Genomic DNA, 12260 nt, shown 5'->3' on the forward strand with positions numbered 1-12260 from the left:
TAAACAGAAAATCCAAGTACTCAAATTAAGTATCTGATAGTACACAGTGCACACACACATACCCCTCGTCCACACACACTCCTCTATAACTGTACTGTGTGGATAGTACACCCACTGATCTGTGTCCCCCTACTGTCTGTGCTTGTTACTTTTCCATCCTGTAGTATCGACATGTGATCGACAGGGGGCGGTCGCTCACGGAGAAAAGCCCGGAAGTGGCGCACATAGCTTTGTGAAAGACAGACGGCTGATGGAGACATTTTAAAATAAACACAGAGCTAACAGCTAACAGGGCTCGCGAAGGAGCGAGCACACTGCGCCAAAAAACACGTTCAAATTCTTCCAAGTTGCGAAGAAGTCACGTATACATAGCAGTGCATTGTTTATGCGTCGTAAATCAAAGAGACTGCACATTACCGAAGATGTCGAAAAGTCTGTCACTGGGAAAAGAAGAATAAAACTAACGCCGCGGTAAGTTACAACTAGCACAGGCGGTTTTGAATGCTAAGTTGGCATCGCTGTGACTGAGATAACGTTAGCTGTTAGCTGTTAGCTGCTGACATTATCCTGCTTGCTACGCCTCTTGACGGCTAGATACTGCTTCCATTTATAGGATCCTGCGAGGCAGCTGCCCTGCAACCTGAATATTTTTTCCATGACTTGTCGTCTTCTTCTGGCCAAGTTTGCAGAGTGTAAGGTTATGACCGAGGTTAGCTTCACTACGCAGCTAAAAGTAGTGTCTGGACCCGAGCCTGTTAGCCACAGCTAGCCACAGACACAACTAATTTAAGTCATTAATTAAGTCAGCTATTAAGGTCTCATAGCACATACAGCCAGTTTAATGTGAATTTGGCAATTAAACACACTTCATGAAATCGTTCTGAGGCTGTGTGATATGTAAAAGTAGATTTTAGATCAAAATAAAAGTAGCGTTTATTGCCCACAGAAGCTAGCCAATGATAATTTATTATGAACAATGTCGTCAAAGGGAATTTCTGGCTTGATGTTGCACAAATTTTATTTTTAATTTATTTGCTGTTTTTGATATGCGAACAGTTAGTAGTTGGTGCTCTAAATCAATCTAAAATCAGGATTTAACGTGAGTTTGGAAAGGAGGGAAAATAGCTTGAATATGCCACCAGTGTTTTATCAGTGCAGTTGAACTGGAGATTTACATGTTTTAACTTTAAATATTATATAAAGTATATAAAATATATACCTTAAATATTGCCAAATGAGTAATTAAAGTAATGGTGAAGACCTTTATTTGATGCTAACTCGCTGATCTACCCTTTACAGTAAGCAGACATTCATTCCACACACTGTATATGGCCAGGGTGGCAGCACAATGTATAAATGAATATACAGCAATGAAAGTTTGCTTTGTTAAACATAGACATCCAGTCTCTTTTGCACAAATGCACAGATTGCACATTGTTGTAATGTGAATCAGAATCAGTTAGCTGTATTCTTCTTCCAGCAGGTGAGCTCCTGTCCAGGCACATTGGTCCATGTTTGTTGGACCTTTGGGCTCTGGGCTCAACTAGCATGAAGATGGCTGATTCAGAGAAGGCAGAGGAATTTGTGGATGCTGAGTACCCCCTAGAGTGCCTTGTCGACGCACAATCTGCCACGGCTTCTGTTCAGGAAGAGCAGGATGAGCATCTGAAAACGGAGACCACCACCAGTACCAGCTCACCACCAAGGGAAAAGGAGGCAGAAAGCCCTTTTAATACAGAGGGTGAGCAGAGTCTCCTCTCCATGCCATGTCTGATGAAGGAGCTCCGCCGAGACTCCCCAGAGTCCCAGCATGCCTCTACAGGGAGTGACAAGCCTGTATCTCGTCATATCTATGAGAGTGACTCCTCAAACCCCTGCATGCTCTCCCCCTCATCCAGTGGGCACCTTGCTGACTCAGACACACTTTCCTCAGGGGAAGAAGGTGCTGCTCCTCCCACACGGGAGGAGGAAGGAGGGAACATGGAAGCTGCAAATGATCCTGGGCAGGCAGTAGGCCGCCAAACATCTGCCTCAAGTGCAGGGGGGAGAAAGTCTCGGCGGTCACGTTCAGAGAGCGAGATGCCTCCTAACGCAATGGCTGCGAAGAAAAACCGCTGCCAGCCCACCATGATAGCAGCAGGAGGGCAGGAAAAACAAACCAATGGCAAGCTGGCTAAAGTGAAAGGTCACCGGAGCCAGAAACACAAGGAGCGAATGCGTTTGCTGAGGCAAAAACGAGAGGCGGCAGCACGGAAGAAGTATAACCTGCTGCAGGACAGCAGTACGAGTGACAGCGAGCTCACATGTGACTCCAGCACCAGCTCCTCTGATGACGAGGATGATGACACTTCAGGAGGTAGCAAGACAATCAAGACAGATATTTCAGGTAACCTCCACTGTTCACCACACATGCTTGTAGCACAGCACTACTACCATTGTCCAGGGTAGCAGCCACTTATATATACCATGTAAAGCACTATCACATAGTAGAAAAACATATAGGCCCACAGTGTATGCCAATCAGCTATCGGAGTCAAACACAGAGTTTAGCAATAAGTGGCTCCCTGCATGGCTTAAAATTTTCAGGCAGCCCAAACCAAAATGCTCACATGCCACATATAATAAGAACATATAATGGGGCTGTGCAATTCCTTCACTACATGAGATCAGTCTACGCACTGCTTTGTTTGTGTTTGTTTTATCAATCACTTTCTTTTGGGTTGTTTTCTCACTCATTTGTCTCCATTCACCCTGTCTTTAGATACTCAGACTTTCTGTTTAGAAGGGCCTACGCCCAGTTACTTGTAGCAACATGGCATATGTTTTGTTGGAACTTCGTTTCATCCTCTGCATGCTGTGGAAGTCTAGTGGACATTCTTCAACTCATGGAATGATATAAATGCAGTTGTGTTAATCTAACCTATATTGTGAGTTCTGCAATTCAACAAGTGAGCCATTTATATCCTCAGCTTTCGCTGCAAATAGACAATGGTGTATGATCTCACTGTGCCAGTCTGAGTTGCAAGACTCATTTAGTATATCCTGCTTTTCTGTCTCTGCTTGCAGCTTTTAAATATTCCTTATGTCTGTCATATTCTTCAGTCTGCCTACACAGGAGGCAGTGAAGCTTTTTAGACTTGCAAACCAGGTGGCTCTTCTCTCTATAATGGGTTTTGTAGGACCTTTGATGAGTCACATAGCTTTTGTGTCATCGACTAGATAATTATAACGCATATACATCTCTGACTAAGGACGGCTGTAAACTAAACTCAGGCTGGCATAGACGTGTCTAATAAGCAAACACTGGCAGACAAACACTGAATGTATTGTAGGCACATGTCCCTATGTTTATTCCCCCTAGTTTATATAACGTTTCCTGATGACTGTAGAAATTTCTTGGGTGAGTTGAGTTATTCATAAGTAGCTACTAGCAAGGTGGTATTTACAGACCCACTGCCTGCTGCTGCTGTTGGTGGAGAAGACACTATTTACTTTAGGCTGATACTTTCACTGTGATTGCATTTCTTAAAATCAAACCTGTTTGAATGGTTCTTGTAGGCAGTTCTTCCTTTCCACTGAATTCAGAATTTGTCTTGTGGAGCATCAAGGTTTTTGTTTAATACATTGGAGTGTTTCCAGAGTGGAATCAGTTAAACTAGGCTCAGACTTTTGTTTAGGAGCACGATAGAGACATGGTTCTGATACTAACCCTACAGCATATTTGACAAAGATTTGACAAAGAATTTTTAGCAGAAAATTAGTTTGACATACTGTATTTGTTGCCCTTTATCATTGTTTTTAGATAAATTTGCCTCAAATTGGTGCATTTACATCAAAGCCTCTCCAATTAACACATTTTCCAAGCCACAGTTAATGAATCAGTCGCCTGAAACATGCAGTTATTTTACTTTAGGGATCCGTACTACATGAAATGTTTCCAACCATCTTTACATCCCGCACACAGATTTGAGTGCTACAACTGCATGATGTAGTCCATCAGCATGAAAGAGTCGATCTGCACGTAACCAAAAGCAAACTCATTTTCTCTTTAATACAAAAGTCCACCTCCGAAGCATGAAAGTGCTACTGTATTTTCTTATGGCTTGGCCTCAATGTCTTTAAAGCTGGCTTCAGACGTGCATCGGAGAGATCCAGAGTGGGCGCCCAGATTCATGGGCTGCTGGACAGCGGTACGTGGGACAGGAACGGCATCGGCAGTGTTCTGGAGGAGGCCATGACGCGCTTTGCTGTGATGCAGCGCCAGACTGAGGAGCGCTTCCGCATCTGGATGGAAAAGCTTGCACACCTCGACTCGGACAACGACTCGTCCAAGCGTTCAAGTGATGCCCTAGAGGGGCATCCCTCCCAGGGGGCACGCCCGTCCCCACCCAGTTCCTATTTGCCATCGTCAGAGTCTGCAGAGACTATGGCTGCCTACATGTTGGCACGAGAGAACAACAGTCTCACCCCCACCCCTATAAACAACAACATCCTACCTGAAGTGGTCACTCAGAATGGAAATCTAGGTGTTCCAGATCCTGGTCTCTTGAATGTTTAGATTACACTTCTACTTCACCCCTCGCTGTTTCATACTTTGATCTTACCAAGTGTAGAGCTAGTCGGTGCAGAAAGCATGGCAATGGGTATTAATAGGTAAATGATGTGAGGTCACTAAACAGATACACCATCAACAGCAGCTGGGCCCGAGCTGGTCATTTGAACTGTGCAGACCCGAGGCCCGGTGCATCTTCTGGCACTGAATCACTGTGAGATTTGACATCCTGAATAATTCAACTCACCTGTCTGATTTCTGCAGCATCTGTGACACAAACACAGGGCATATCTCAATAGACTTTTGAGTCAGGGCTGATATTGTACTGCTTAATGTATGGCTTGTATGTTTTTGTTGACTAGCTGCACACACACACGCACACACACACTCAATAGCTGATTATGTCATTCGTACAGACTGTGCATTACAGTACCTGGGCAGCCATCATGACAGTGCTTGGTGGGGTGCTGCTGCTTAATAGCATGTGCCTTGTCATTCTGACTTCATGCTGGGAACAGTAACTATAGCATAGTGCTATTTCTCTAGAAATTAGGTTCTGCACTCTACATTACCCTTCCTTCTCCTGGACTCTGTTTGCACTCTGCTTGTAAATGGTTCAGGACTTTTAAAATCTTGTGACAGCCTTTATTTTGGTGGCATAGCTTTACTAACATCAAAACATTTAAACATAGATTTGCCTATACATATAAACACCATATACTAACCCACACAACCCTTTGCTTTCTCAAATCCTATGACATAATTAGATTAGATGTTTACATTTTGTAATGTTTGCCTTTCTGTTACATTTGCTGCTATTGCTGCCTTTGTGCAGTAACAAGAAACTAGTGAGGGAAGAATGACTCCCGATGTTTATTTTTAGTAGCCTATGTATAGATTATGGACATCAGATAAGGCATGGGTTCCTTTCTTGTGGCTATTAGCTGCAATGTCAAGAGCCTCAAATCTTCACTCGTATAATATTCGCCTAGTTAATTTTTTATTTGCACTGGTCTGCCAGCTTGGCCTGTGTCTCCACAAGGCACTGTGTGTTCCGCAGCTTAACTTTAAACTGAAAATCCAGGCATCAAACTAAACAAATATACTGCAGCAATACAGCTGCAGTATGGTGCATGGCAATGTTTACTGATTTCCTGAAAACGGATTGATCCGAGTGATCAAGTGGCCTTCTCTGGTTCAGATCCTGTGGTCTTTAACGTGGAAACACTCCTCCTCAAACTACTTTTACTGATGTAGATTACCACAGTGTCACAATTCTTGACACTGCTAACACTATCTAACCATCACAGATATGGATGAAGAAATCTTTGGCCAGATCATATTTATAGTTGGGATGTTTAAAGAAAGTGTTACATTTTCAGTATGTGTATACGTAGCCCTACGACTGTCAGTTTTACAAAACTGAAAGCTGGAAGCATCATTTCCCCCACCTGTTTGCATGTGATTATATTAGTATATAGAATGTGCAAGGCCAAATTAGCTTTCATCAGCAGCATGTGTGCAAGGTATAGCTTTGCTTATGCTGATAAATGGTGACTGACGAAACATTTTTATCTATTTAGTTGTTTTCTCTTGGCCTAATGGTTTTGTTTGTGTGATTATTGGTGTTTTTGTTTTCATGGTGCATAACTACGTTGCCATTTTGGTTTAAATGGATCCACCTGCTGTCCTGCATTTGTTAAAACTGAAATTACCTTTTAAATCAACTGTTTTTGTCAGCATGGTAAAGGGAGCCTCGTGCACACAATCACAATTCGGTGTGCATACGAAACAACACTGAGGACAGTCCGTTGTTTACCAAAGAGACTATCCTGGTTTACATTAGTCCTTTTCTATCTAGATACATGGCCTTTACATTGGCATGTCCTCGGTTTCTCTGGTAACCCCGGTACCTGCCTGTTTCAGCCCAATCAGCTATTCATAGGCAGTGTTCTCTCATAGTACATGCTGTCCAGACGAACCCCCTCACACACACACACACCCACCCACAGACGTGTCCTGATAGCGCTGTGTGTGTGTCTCTCCCAGGGACTCCTTCTTACAGGGTAGAACAAAGATAAATGTTCCCACTCTTCCAACAGTTTGGCTTTTACTATCCCACCACATTTCATTCACAGAGTAAGATCATTTTGAAGTGTTTTTGTAATCACTGTATTCTAGTGTAGTTTTTATGTGAATGGCTGTTACTTTAAAAGCAATAAATGGAGAGAAAAAAACTGCCGCTGCAAAAGGTTTATTAATACACTGCACACACAACTCCTGTTACTATATAAATCACTAGTGTAGCTATGAAAAGTCATTATACGCTTATTTACAGTGGGCTGTTTCTGTAATTGTTCATGATTTACAGCAGAACTAGTGCACCAAATTAAACGAGCCAAAATGCACCAGCATCTGGGGAAACGGGTGTGTTTCCCTGTGTGTGTTGTAGATGTTGCAGCTAGCAGGACTACGGATGCAGTGTCCAGCCTCTGTTCCAAACAGTCCTACTATTGCCAGGCATGATTTGAATAATGAAGTGTTTTCTTTGTTTTCTGCAGACGGGCTTCCAGTAGTGGGTCACTATGATATTTCAGACACTGATTCTAACCAGGAGAGTATGAGTGTGGAGACAGTCCGGCCCACGGTGATAAAGCATGAGCTAAAAACACACAGAGGCCAGGATATGGCAGCTCACTCTGGGTGTATAAGAGCTCTGAGCTCTATCTCAGGTCAGTTACAAACCCGGTAAATCCAAACTGATAATTTCCACTCCTCTCAGTGAAGACAGGACATTTAGAGGCATGGGTGTCATCAATAAACAACGTGCTGTATGGGGAAACGGGTTTATTTATCACAGCAAGATGCCTTTGAAGTACCTCTGCCTTCATCCCACACACCACTGGCTTGCATTTGGTGCTGTAAAAAAAAAAAAAAAAGACTTCCCGCCTTGCTTCAAGACAAACAAATTGACCTTTTTTATGACTGGCTAGCCGGCATTGTCAAAACATGAATCTAAAGTTCACAGTTTATGTTTTGTCCAATGTGTCAGTCCATGCTATGCAGTCAGCTTTTCAAACACAAATGTCAGATTCATCATTGTTTTGTTCTTGTCTGTGTCAAAGCAGCTGCAGTCATTATGTGTCAGCAAGGCCTGAAGCTCTCTGGTGCTGTGGTCCTCCTCACAATGTGTGACTCTGTTCCTCTCATTTGTTTCAGGCCACGTGGAGGCAGAGCTGTCGCACAAGGAAAGTTCTCAGCACAAGGGCCAGATTAACATTGCTTCCTCTGACAGCGAGGTGGAAATAGTCGGAGTGCAAGAGAAAGCACGGTCAGTGGGGAAACTTTAATCTTTTAAAACTTCATTTTTACCAACAATGTGGATCCCCCTTTCTGGATTTACTAATAAATTCAACTTAAACCTTTTTTTTGTCTCTAAATCCAGATGCGCCCACCCATGCGGAGGGGTGATAAAGAGTCTGTCCTCCTGGAAGGACAACTCAGTGGAGCAGTTAAACAGCACAAATCAGCCACAGCTCTGGACTACTGTTTCCCCTCAGCCCAACTGGGTGTCCCCTCCAGAAGTGGTGGACCTCACGCTGGACGAGGACGCCGGACACAAATACTTACTTTAAACAACTTGTACACTGAAGACTCCTTATTTCTTCCTGTCACTCCTCCTCATCCCCTCTTGCCTTGCCTCCATGTTACGGCTGAAATCCTTCCTATAGTTGCGGCCTCACCTGTAACCGCTCATGGACTCTTCCTGCTCCAGAGCACTGTTTGTTTTTAACTTACTGTTAAACAATCATGTATCAAAGCCATTCTACTGACGTGATTCCCTGATCTTGGCTTGTCGCCTCTGAATTTAGTTGCAATAAAATGGCACAGCACTTCAAGTGCAGGTGGAAAAGTATGTAAGAGTGATTTATCTGTTAATGATAGCAATATCCTACCTTCATTTAATACCTCAGTTACCCCTTGATAACGGATGTGGGTTATCTTTTCTTGTGTGCTTGCAAGCTGTATAGTGAAAACTTCAAGTTGCTGCTTGAGAGCAGGTCAGTATCACGACATGGCTGTTGACCCGCTTCACTACAGACTCTGAATGGCATTTTCAGACTTGATTCGGCATTTTAATCTGCAGTCACCTGCAGTCAAGACAAAACGGCAGCTGGTACACTTCCTGTTGTACAGTAGACCATAGACTACTGGTTTGTTTTGTACCGGTCTAGGGTTTTCAAAAGTCTCAGCACTGGTCTCACAGTTCATTTCAGCCTGCAGTTACAGCTTCGCTCTATTATACTGTGTCCAGCATAGGCCCAGCCTGTGCTCTGGTGCTGTCGGGGAAGGTTCGGTCTATTGGAAAGGAATAGTTCGACATTTTGGGACATACACTGCTGTCTTTTTGCAGAGAGTTAGATTGATACCGCCATAATATTTCTCTGTTAAATATAAAGCTACAGCCAGCAGCATGTTAGCTTAGCATAAACAAGAACAAGAATTGCCAGTTTTTCTTTTTTTTTGGAAGGGGGGGTTAGTTATGTGCTAAATTATTTTTTGGCCAGGCACAGCAACGTTTCACTCTCTACTGGTTGCCTGGCAACTGCTCAGAGCTCAGAAATAGTTGGACAGACCGAGGCTAGCTGTGTTCATGTCCCCAGTCTTTGTTCAAAGCTACGCTATCCCACTGCTAGCTGTAGCTTTACATTCAATGGAGAAGCATGAGAGTGGTATCGCTCCTCTCCTCTGCATTAATGCTTCACCAGAAAGCTTATAAGCATATTTCCCAAAAAGTCTGTTGACTTAAGTCCACGGCTTTTCTTTGTGGTTTCCACTGGTTATATACACTTGTACACAAACACACTACAAAATGCGATTCATTTCCACCACAGCACTACTATATGTGGTGGTGTAATGGAAATAGAAATTATATATCTTTTATTTTCAGACATATTTTATGTTGGAAGCCACAGAGTCTGCGAGTGTCCCAGGTGACATAGTTATCAGTGAATGTATGACCCTGCACTGCTGACAGGGTGCACTTATTGTTTGCATGCTTATCCGGAGTGGATGCAAACACCTTTAAACCTCTGGGGACCCCTTTATAACAACTGAGGAAATGTATTTTCCACTGAATACTGCATAGCAAGATGGCCTGAATGCCTTGAAATGTGCACTATTTTCTTTTAGAATCGTATAAAGCTTATTCTTTTACCTTAGAAAGCAGTGGACTTTGCTATCTCAACAATAAATATTTTAATAATAGATGTAAATTTAGCACACCTATAAAAGGAGGTTTAATTTGTAGTTTTATTTTACTTTTATGGGCTGTTTTTACCCTGATCCTCAGGGCCTGCTTGCTCTCTTTCCCTGTGGTCTTATTTTTGTCCTCATGCAGTACTACAGCCATGCTGGTAAATTTTTTTCAGTGATCCAATTTCACACACTGTTTTAACGCTCATGATTTGTTTAATTGCGCAGTGAATAACCTACTTTCCGAGGTGATGCTTGAGAATTGCAGAATCAAAATATTTTACTTCTGCTGGTCACAGAAGGGAAGGGAAAAATCCTAAACACGAGGAACTAAACCAAAGTCTAAATGGAATTAATGTTTTCAGTTTGTTTTCTTTCCTGATGTAAAAGTTGCTTCCAGTCTTTTCTTTTAAATTTCCTCTGCAAGTCTTTCTCCTTTTCCTTTGGAAGTCGGTGGATTTGTTGTGAACTGAGGTGACATGGATTCTGTTTCAAACTCATGACACAGTTTAGTATAATGTGACATTTTTGTTTTCCTTTGGCCAGTTCTTTCCACTTCATGCAGCTACCACTGTAATGACAGTTCTCTTACCAGACCACCTCCTGCTTGCAAAATCCATTTTGCTATTGTTCCTTACGATTATTATGAAATGTTAGTAAGACTCATGTCTTTAGTGATAGAGGTTTGGTAGAAAATTCGGGCAGTGATGCTCGACTATGGTTGCACATAGCATGTTTTGTCACATCTTTAACCTCAAGTCAGATATTATCTTTATTACCAGTAAGTTAGCCTTGCTCTTCTGTTATTTTTTGTTTTCTTTTACTGTCAGTATTTTAAATGAACAAAAAAGGTGTTATTGCTTCTGCAAGTCCTTGACTTCCTTGAAATTATGTCTGTAGAACAAAAAGAAACTATTTTAAAACTAAATAAATAGAGCGTTATTTAATGAGCCTCTTGTGCAGAAATTTATTTTCTTCAAGAAAGCATAGTGATTTGTTTCACAAGCAAATATTCAATGTTTTTTATCCTTTCAGATACCTTTTAACTGCAATTTAAGCAAAATTCATGAGTTAAATTTTTCAAAAAGTTCTCCCCAGACTGAAATATCATGGCAGCCCACAGCATGTCTATAAAAACTGTGCATGAACGAGGGAGAATAATTACCATTGTATGTGCAATTCTTAAAGAGATGTTTCATTGTTTTCTTTTATCCTGTGGCCAAACAGTCTAGACAACTGCCTTGCTGTGAACAATACAACGTCACCCTCACCCACAAAAGTGTCATGGCGGGTCAGAGGTCACACTGTGACACCTGCCGCTAGGGGGACATATGGAGTTCACATGAAGAGGACAATGAAGGAGTGGAGCAATTCAGTCTGCAGGGCCCTTCTCCTGAAACCAAAGCCCTTTAGCCAGCTCTTTTCACCCTCAGGGCAGAACATCAGCTGTATGCTAATTTTTACAGGGCAGCGGTGGCCTCACAGAGCAGCGAGTGTGCTGGCTCCCTCTCAAAAAGCCAGAAATAAGTATCCTTTCCCGTGCAGATGTCTTTTTAGCCTGAATGATGCAGCTTTAGATTCAGTGTTGTACGGGCGCTGGCCCTGGTTTATATCCACATTTATTCAAAATGACAGCTCACTTGTTAACGACTGCTCCAGCCACTACCAGAGGGCTTCACACCAACAAGAATAACGCATGTGACTACTTCTAATTACCAGTGGACGGCATTAAAGGTTTACTTGCATGCTCTGCTGAAGAGAACTAATTGTGCTTCCTTCTGTCATGGATCTTGGTGATCTCTGTCGAAAAGACAAGTCAGAACTCTAATAAGACGATGAATTGCTTCACTTTCAAGCAAAAATAATGGGGGGGGGGGGGGGGGGGCTCGGGCTTCTCAAATGAGAGGATTTACAGCTTTCCTTTGCCATATATCATAGTAAAGTGAATATCTTAAAACAGGACATGTGAATACGTCACCTCAGCCTCTTAGATGTTGTGTTGTTTTTTCACTGAGGTGACATGTTGCATTGAAATAGGAGCACGTGGGCATTTGTACTGAGGGTATGAGTCAATTAAAGCTGTTTTCATTTTATTTATTCTAAAGGTTTTGTGGTAGTGTGACAGAATTAAAGATCAAATGTCTGTTACTTGTGAGTAAAGGGAACTGATTGCAGTAGGTTGACCTGTGCTGATAGTAAAGGGGTGTGAAAGGCTCTTTGTGTGGCACCGCAGGCTTAAAGCATTAGATGGTGGGAACTGGAGGACGAGGACATATGGAACCAAGAGTTTTGTGACCCCCTCAGCCTCCCCACGCCCATCTGTTCCTTCACCCTTCAGGCTTAACACTGAAGGCAGAGAAGTTTTCAGGACACAGACAGTTTTCAGCATATCGGCTGTACAGGGACAGTGGTACAAAGCAGGGAAAGCTAGCTTTGCAAAGGAATTTCGATG

The 12260-nt window shown here is 42.6% G+C and overlaps 1 protein-coding gene across 4 annotated transcripts; it reads left to right on the plus strand.

Moving 5' to 3' along the window:
• The first annotated feature begins 257 nt into the window (after positions 1–257).
• Positions 258–8998, plus strand: ark2n (arkadia (rnf111) N-terminal like PKA signaling regulator 2n). 4 transcript variants are annotated; one of them, XM_070850242.1, is made up of 5 exons: positions 258–471; positions 1481–2386; positions 7114–7284; positions 7772–7883; positions 7998–8998. In XM_070850242.1, exons 2-5 carry the CDS (start codon positions 1549–1551, stop codon positions 8185–8187), a joined length of 1311 nt encoding a protein of 436 aa, XP_070706343.1. In that variant the 5' UTR covers positions 258–471; positions 1481–1548; the 3' UTR covers positions 8188–8998. The 4 variants fall into 4 exon arrangements, with proteins under 4 accessions (XP_070706343.1, XP_070706344.1, XP_070706346.1 ...); XM_070850243.1 differs by having other exon boundaries at positions 1484–2386; XM_070850245.1 differs by lacking the exon at positions 7114–7284.
• The last annotated feature ends 3262 nt before the right edge of the window (positions 8999–12260 follow it).

The sequence above is a fragment of the Pempheris klunzingeri genome, chromosome 19, assembly GCF_042242105.1.
Source record: "Pempheris klunzingeri isolate RE-2024b chromosome 19, fPemKlu1.hap1, whole genome shotgun sequence".
Taxonomy (NCBI): Eukaryota; Metazoa; Chordata; class Actinopteri; order Acropomatiformes; family Pempheridae; genus Pempheris; species Pempheris klunzingeri.

Bases quoted from the DNA above. Each gene is read 5' to 3' on its own strand.
- ark2n (XM_070850242.1), top strand. From the start codon at position 1,549: ATGAAGATGGCTGATTCAGAGAAGGCAGAGGAATTTGTGGATGCTGAG. The intron at 2,387-7,113 runs GTAACCTCCACT...TGTTTTCTGCAG, and splicing joins AATCAAGACAGATATTTCAG to ACGGGCTTCCAGTAGTGGGT. The intron at 7,285-7,771 runs GTCAGTTACAAA...CATTTGTTTCAG, and splicing joins AGCTCTGAGCTCTATCTCAG to GCCACGTGGAGGCAGAGCTG.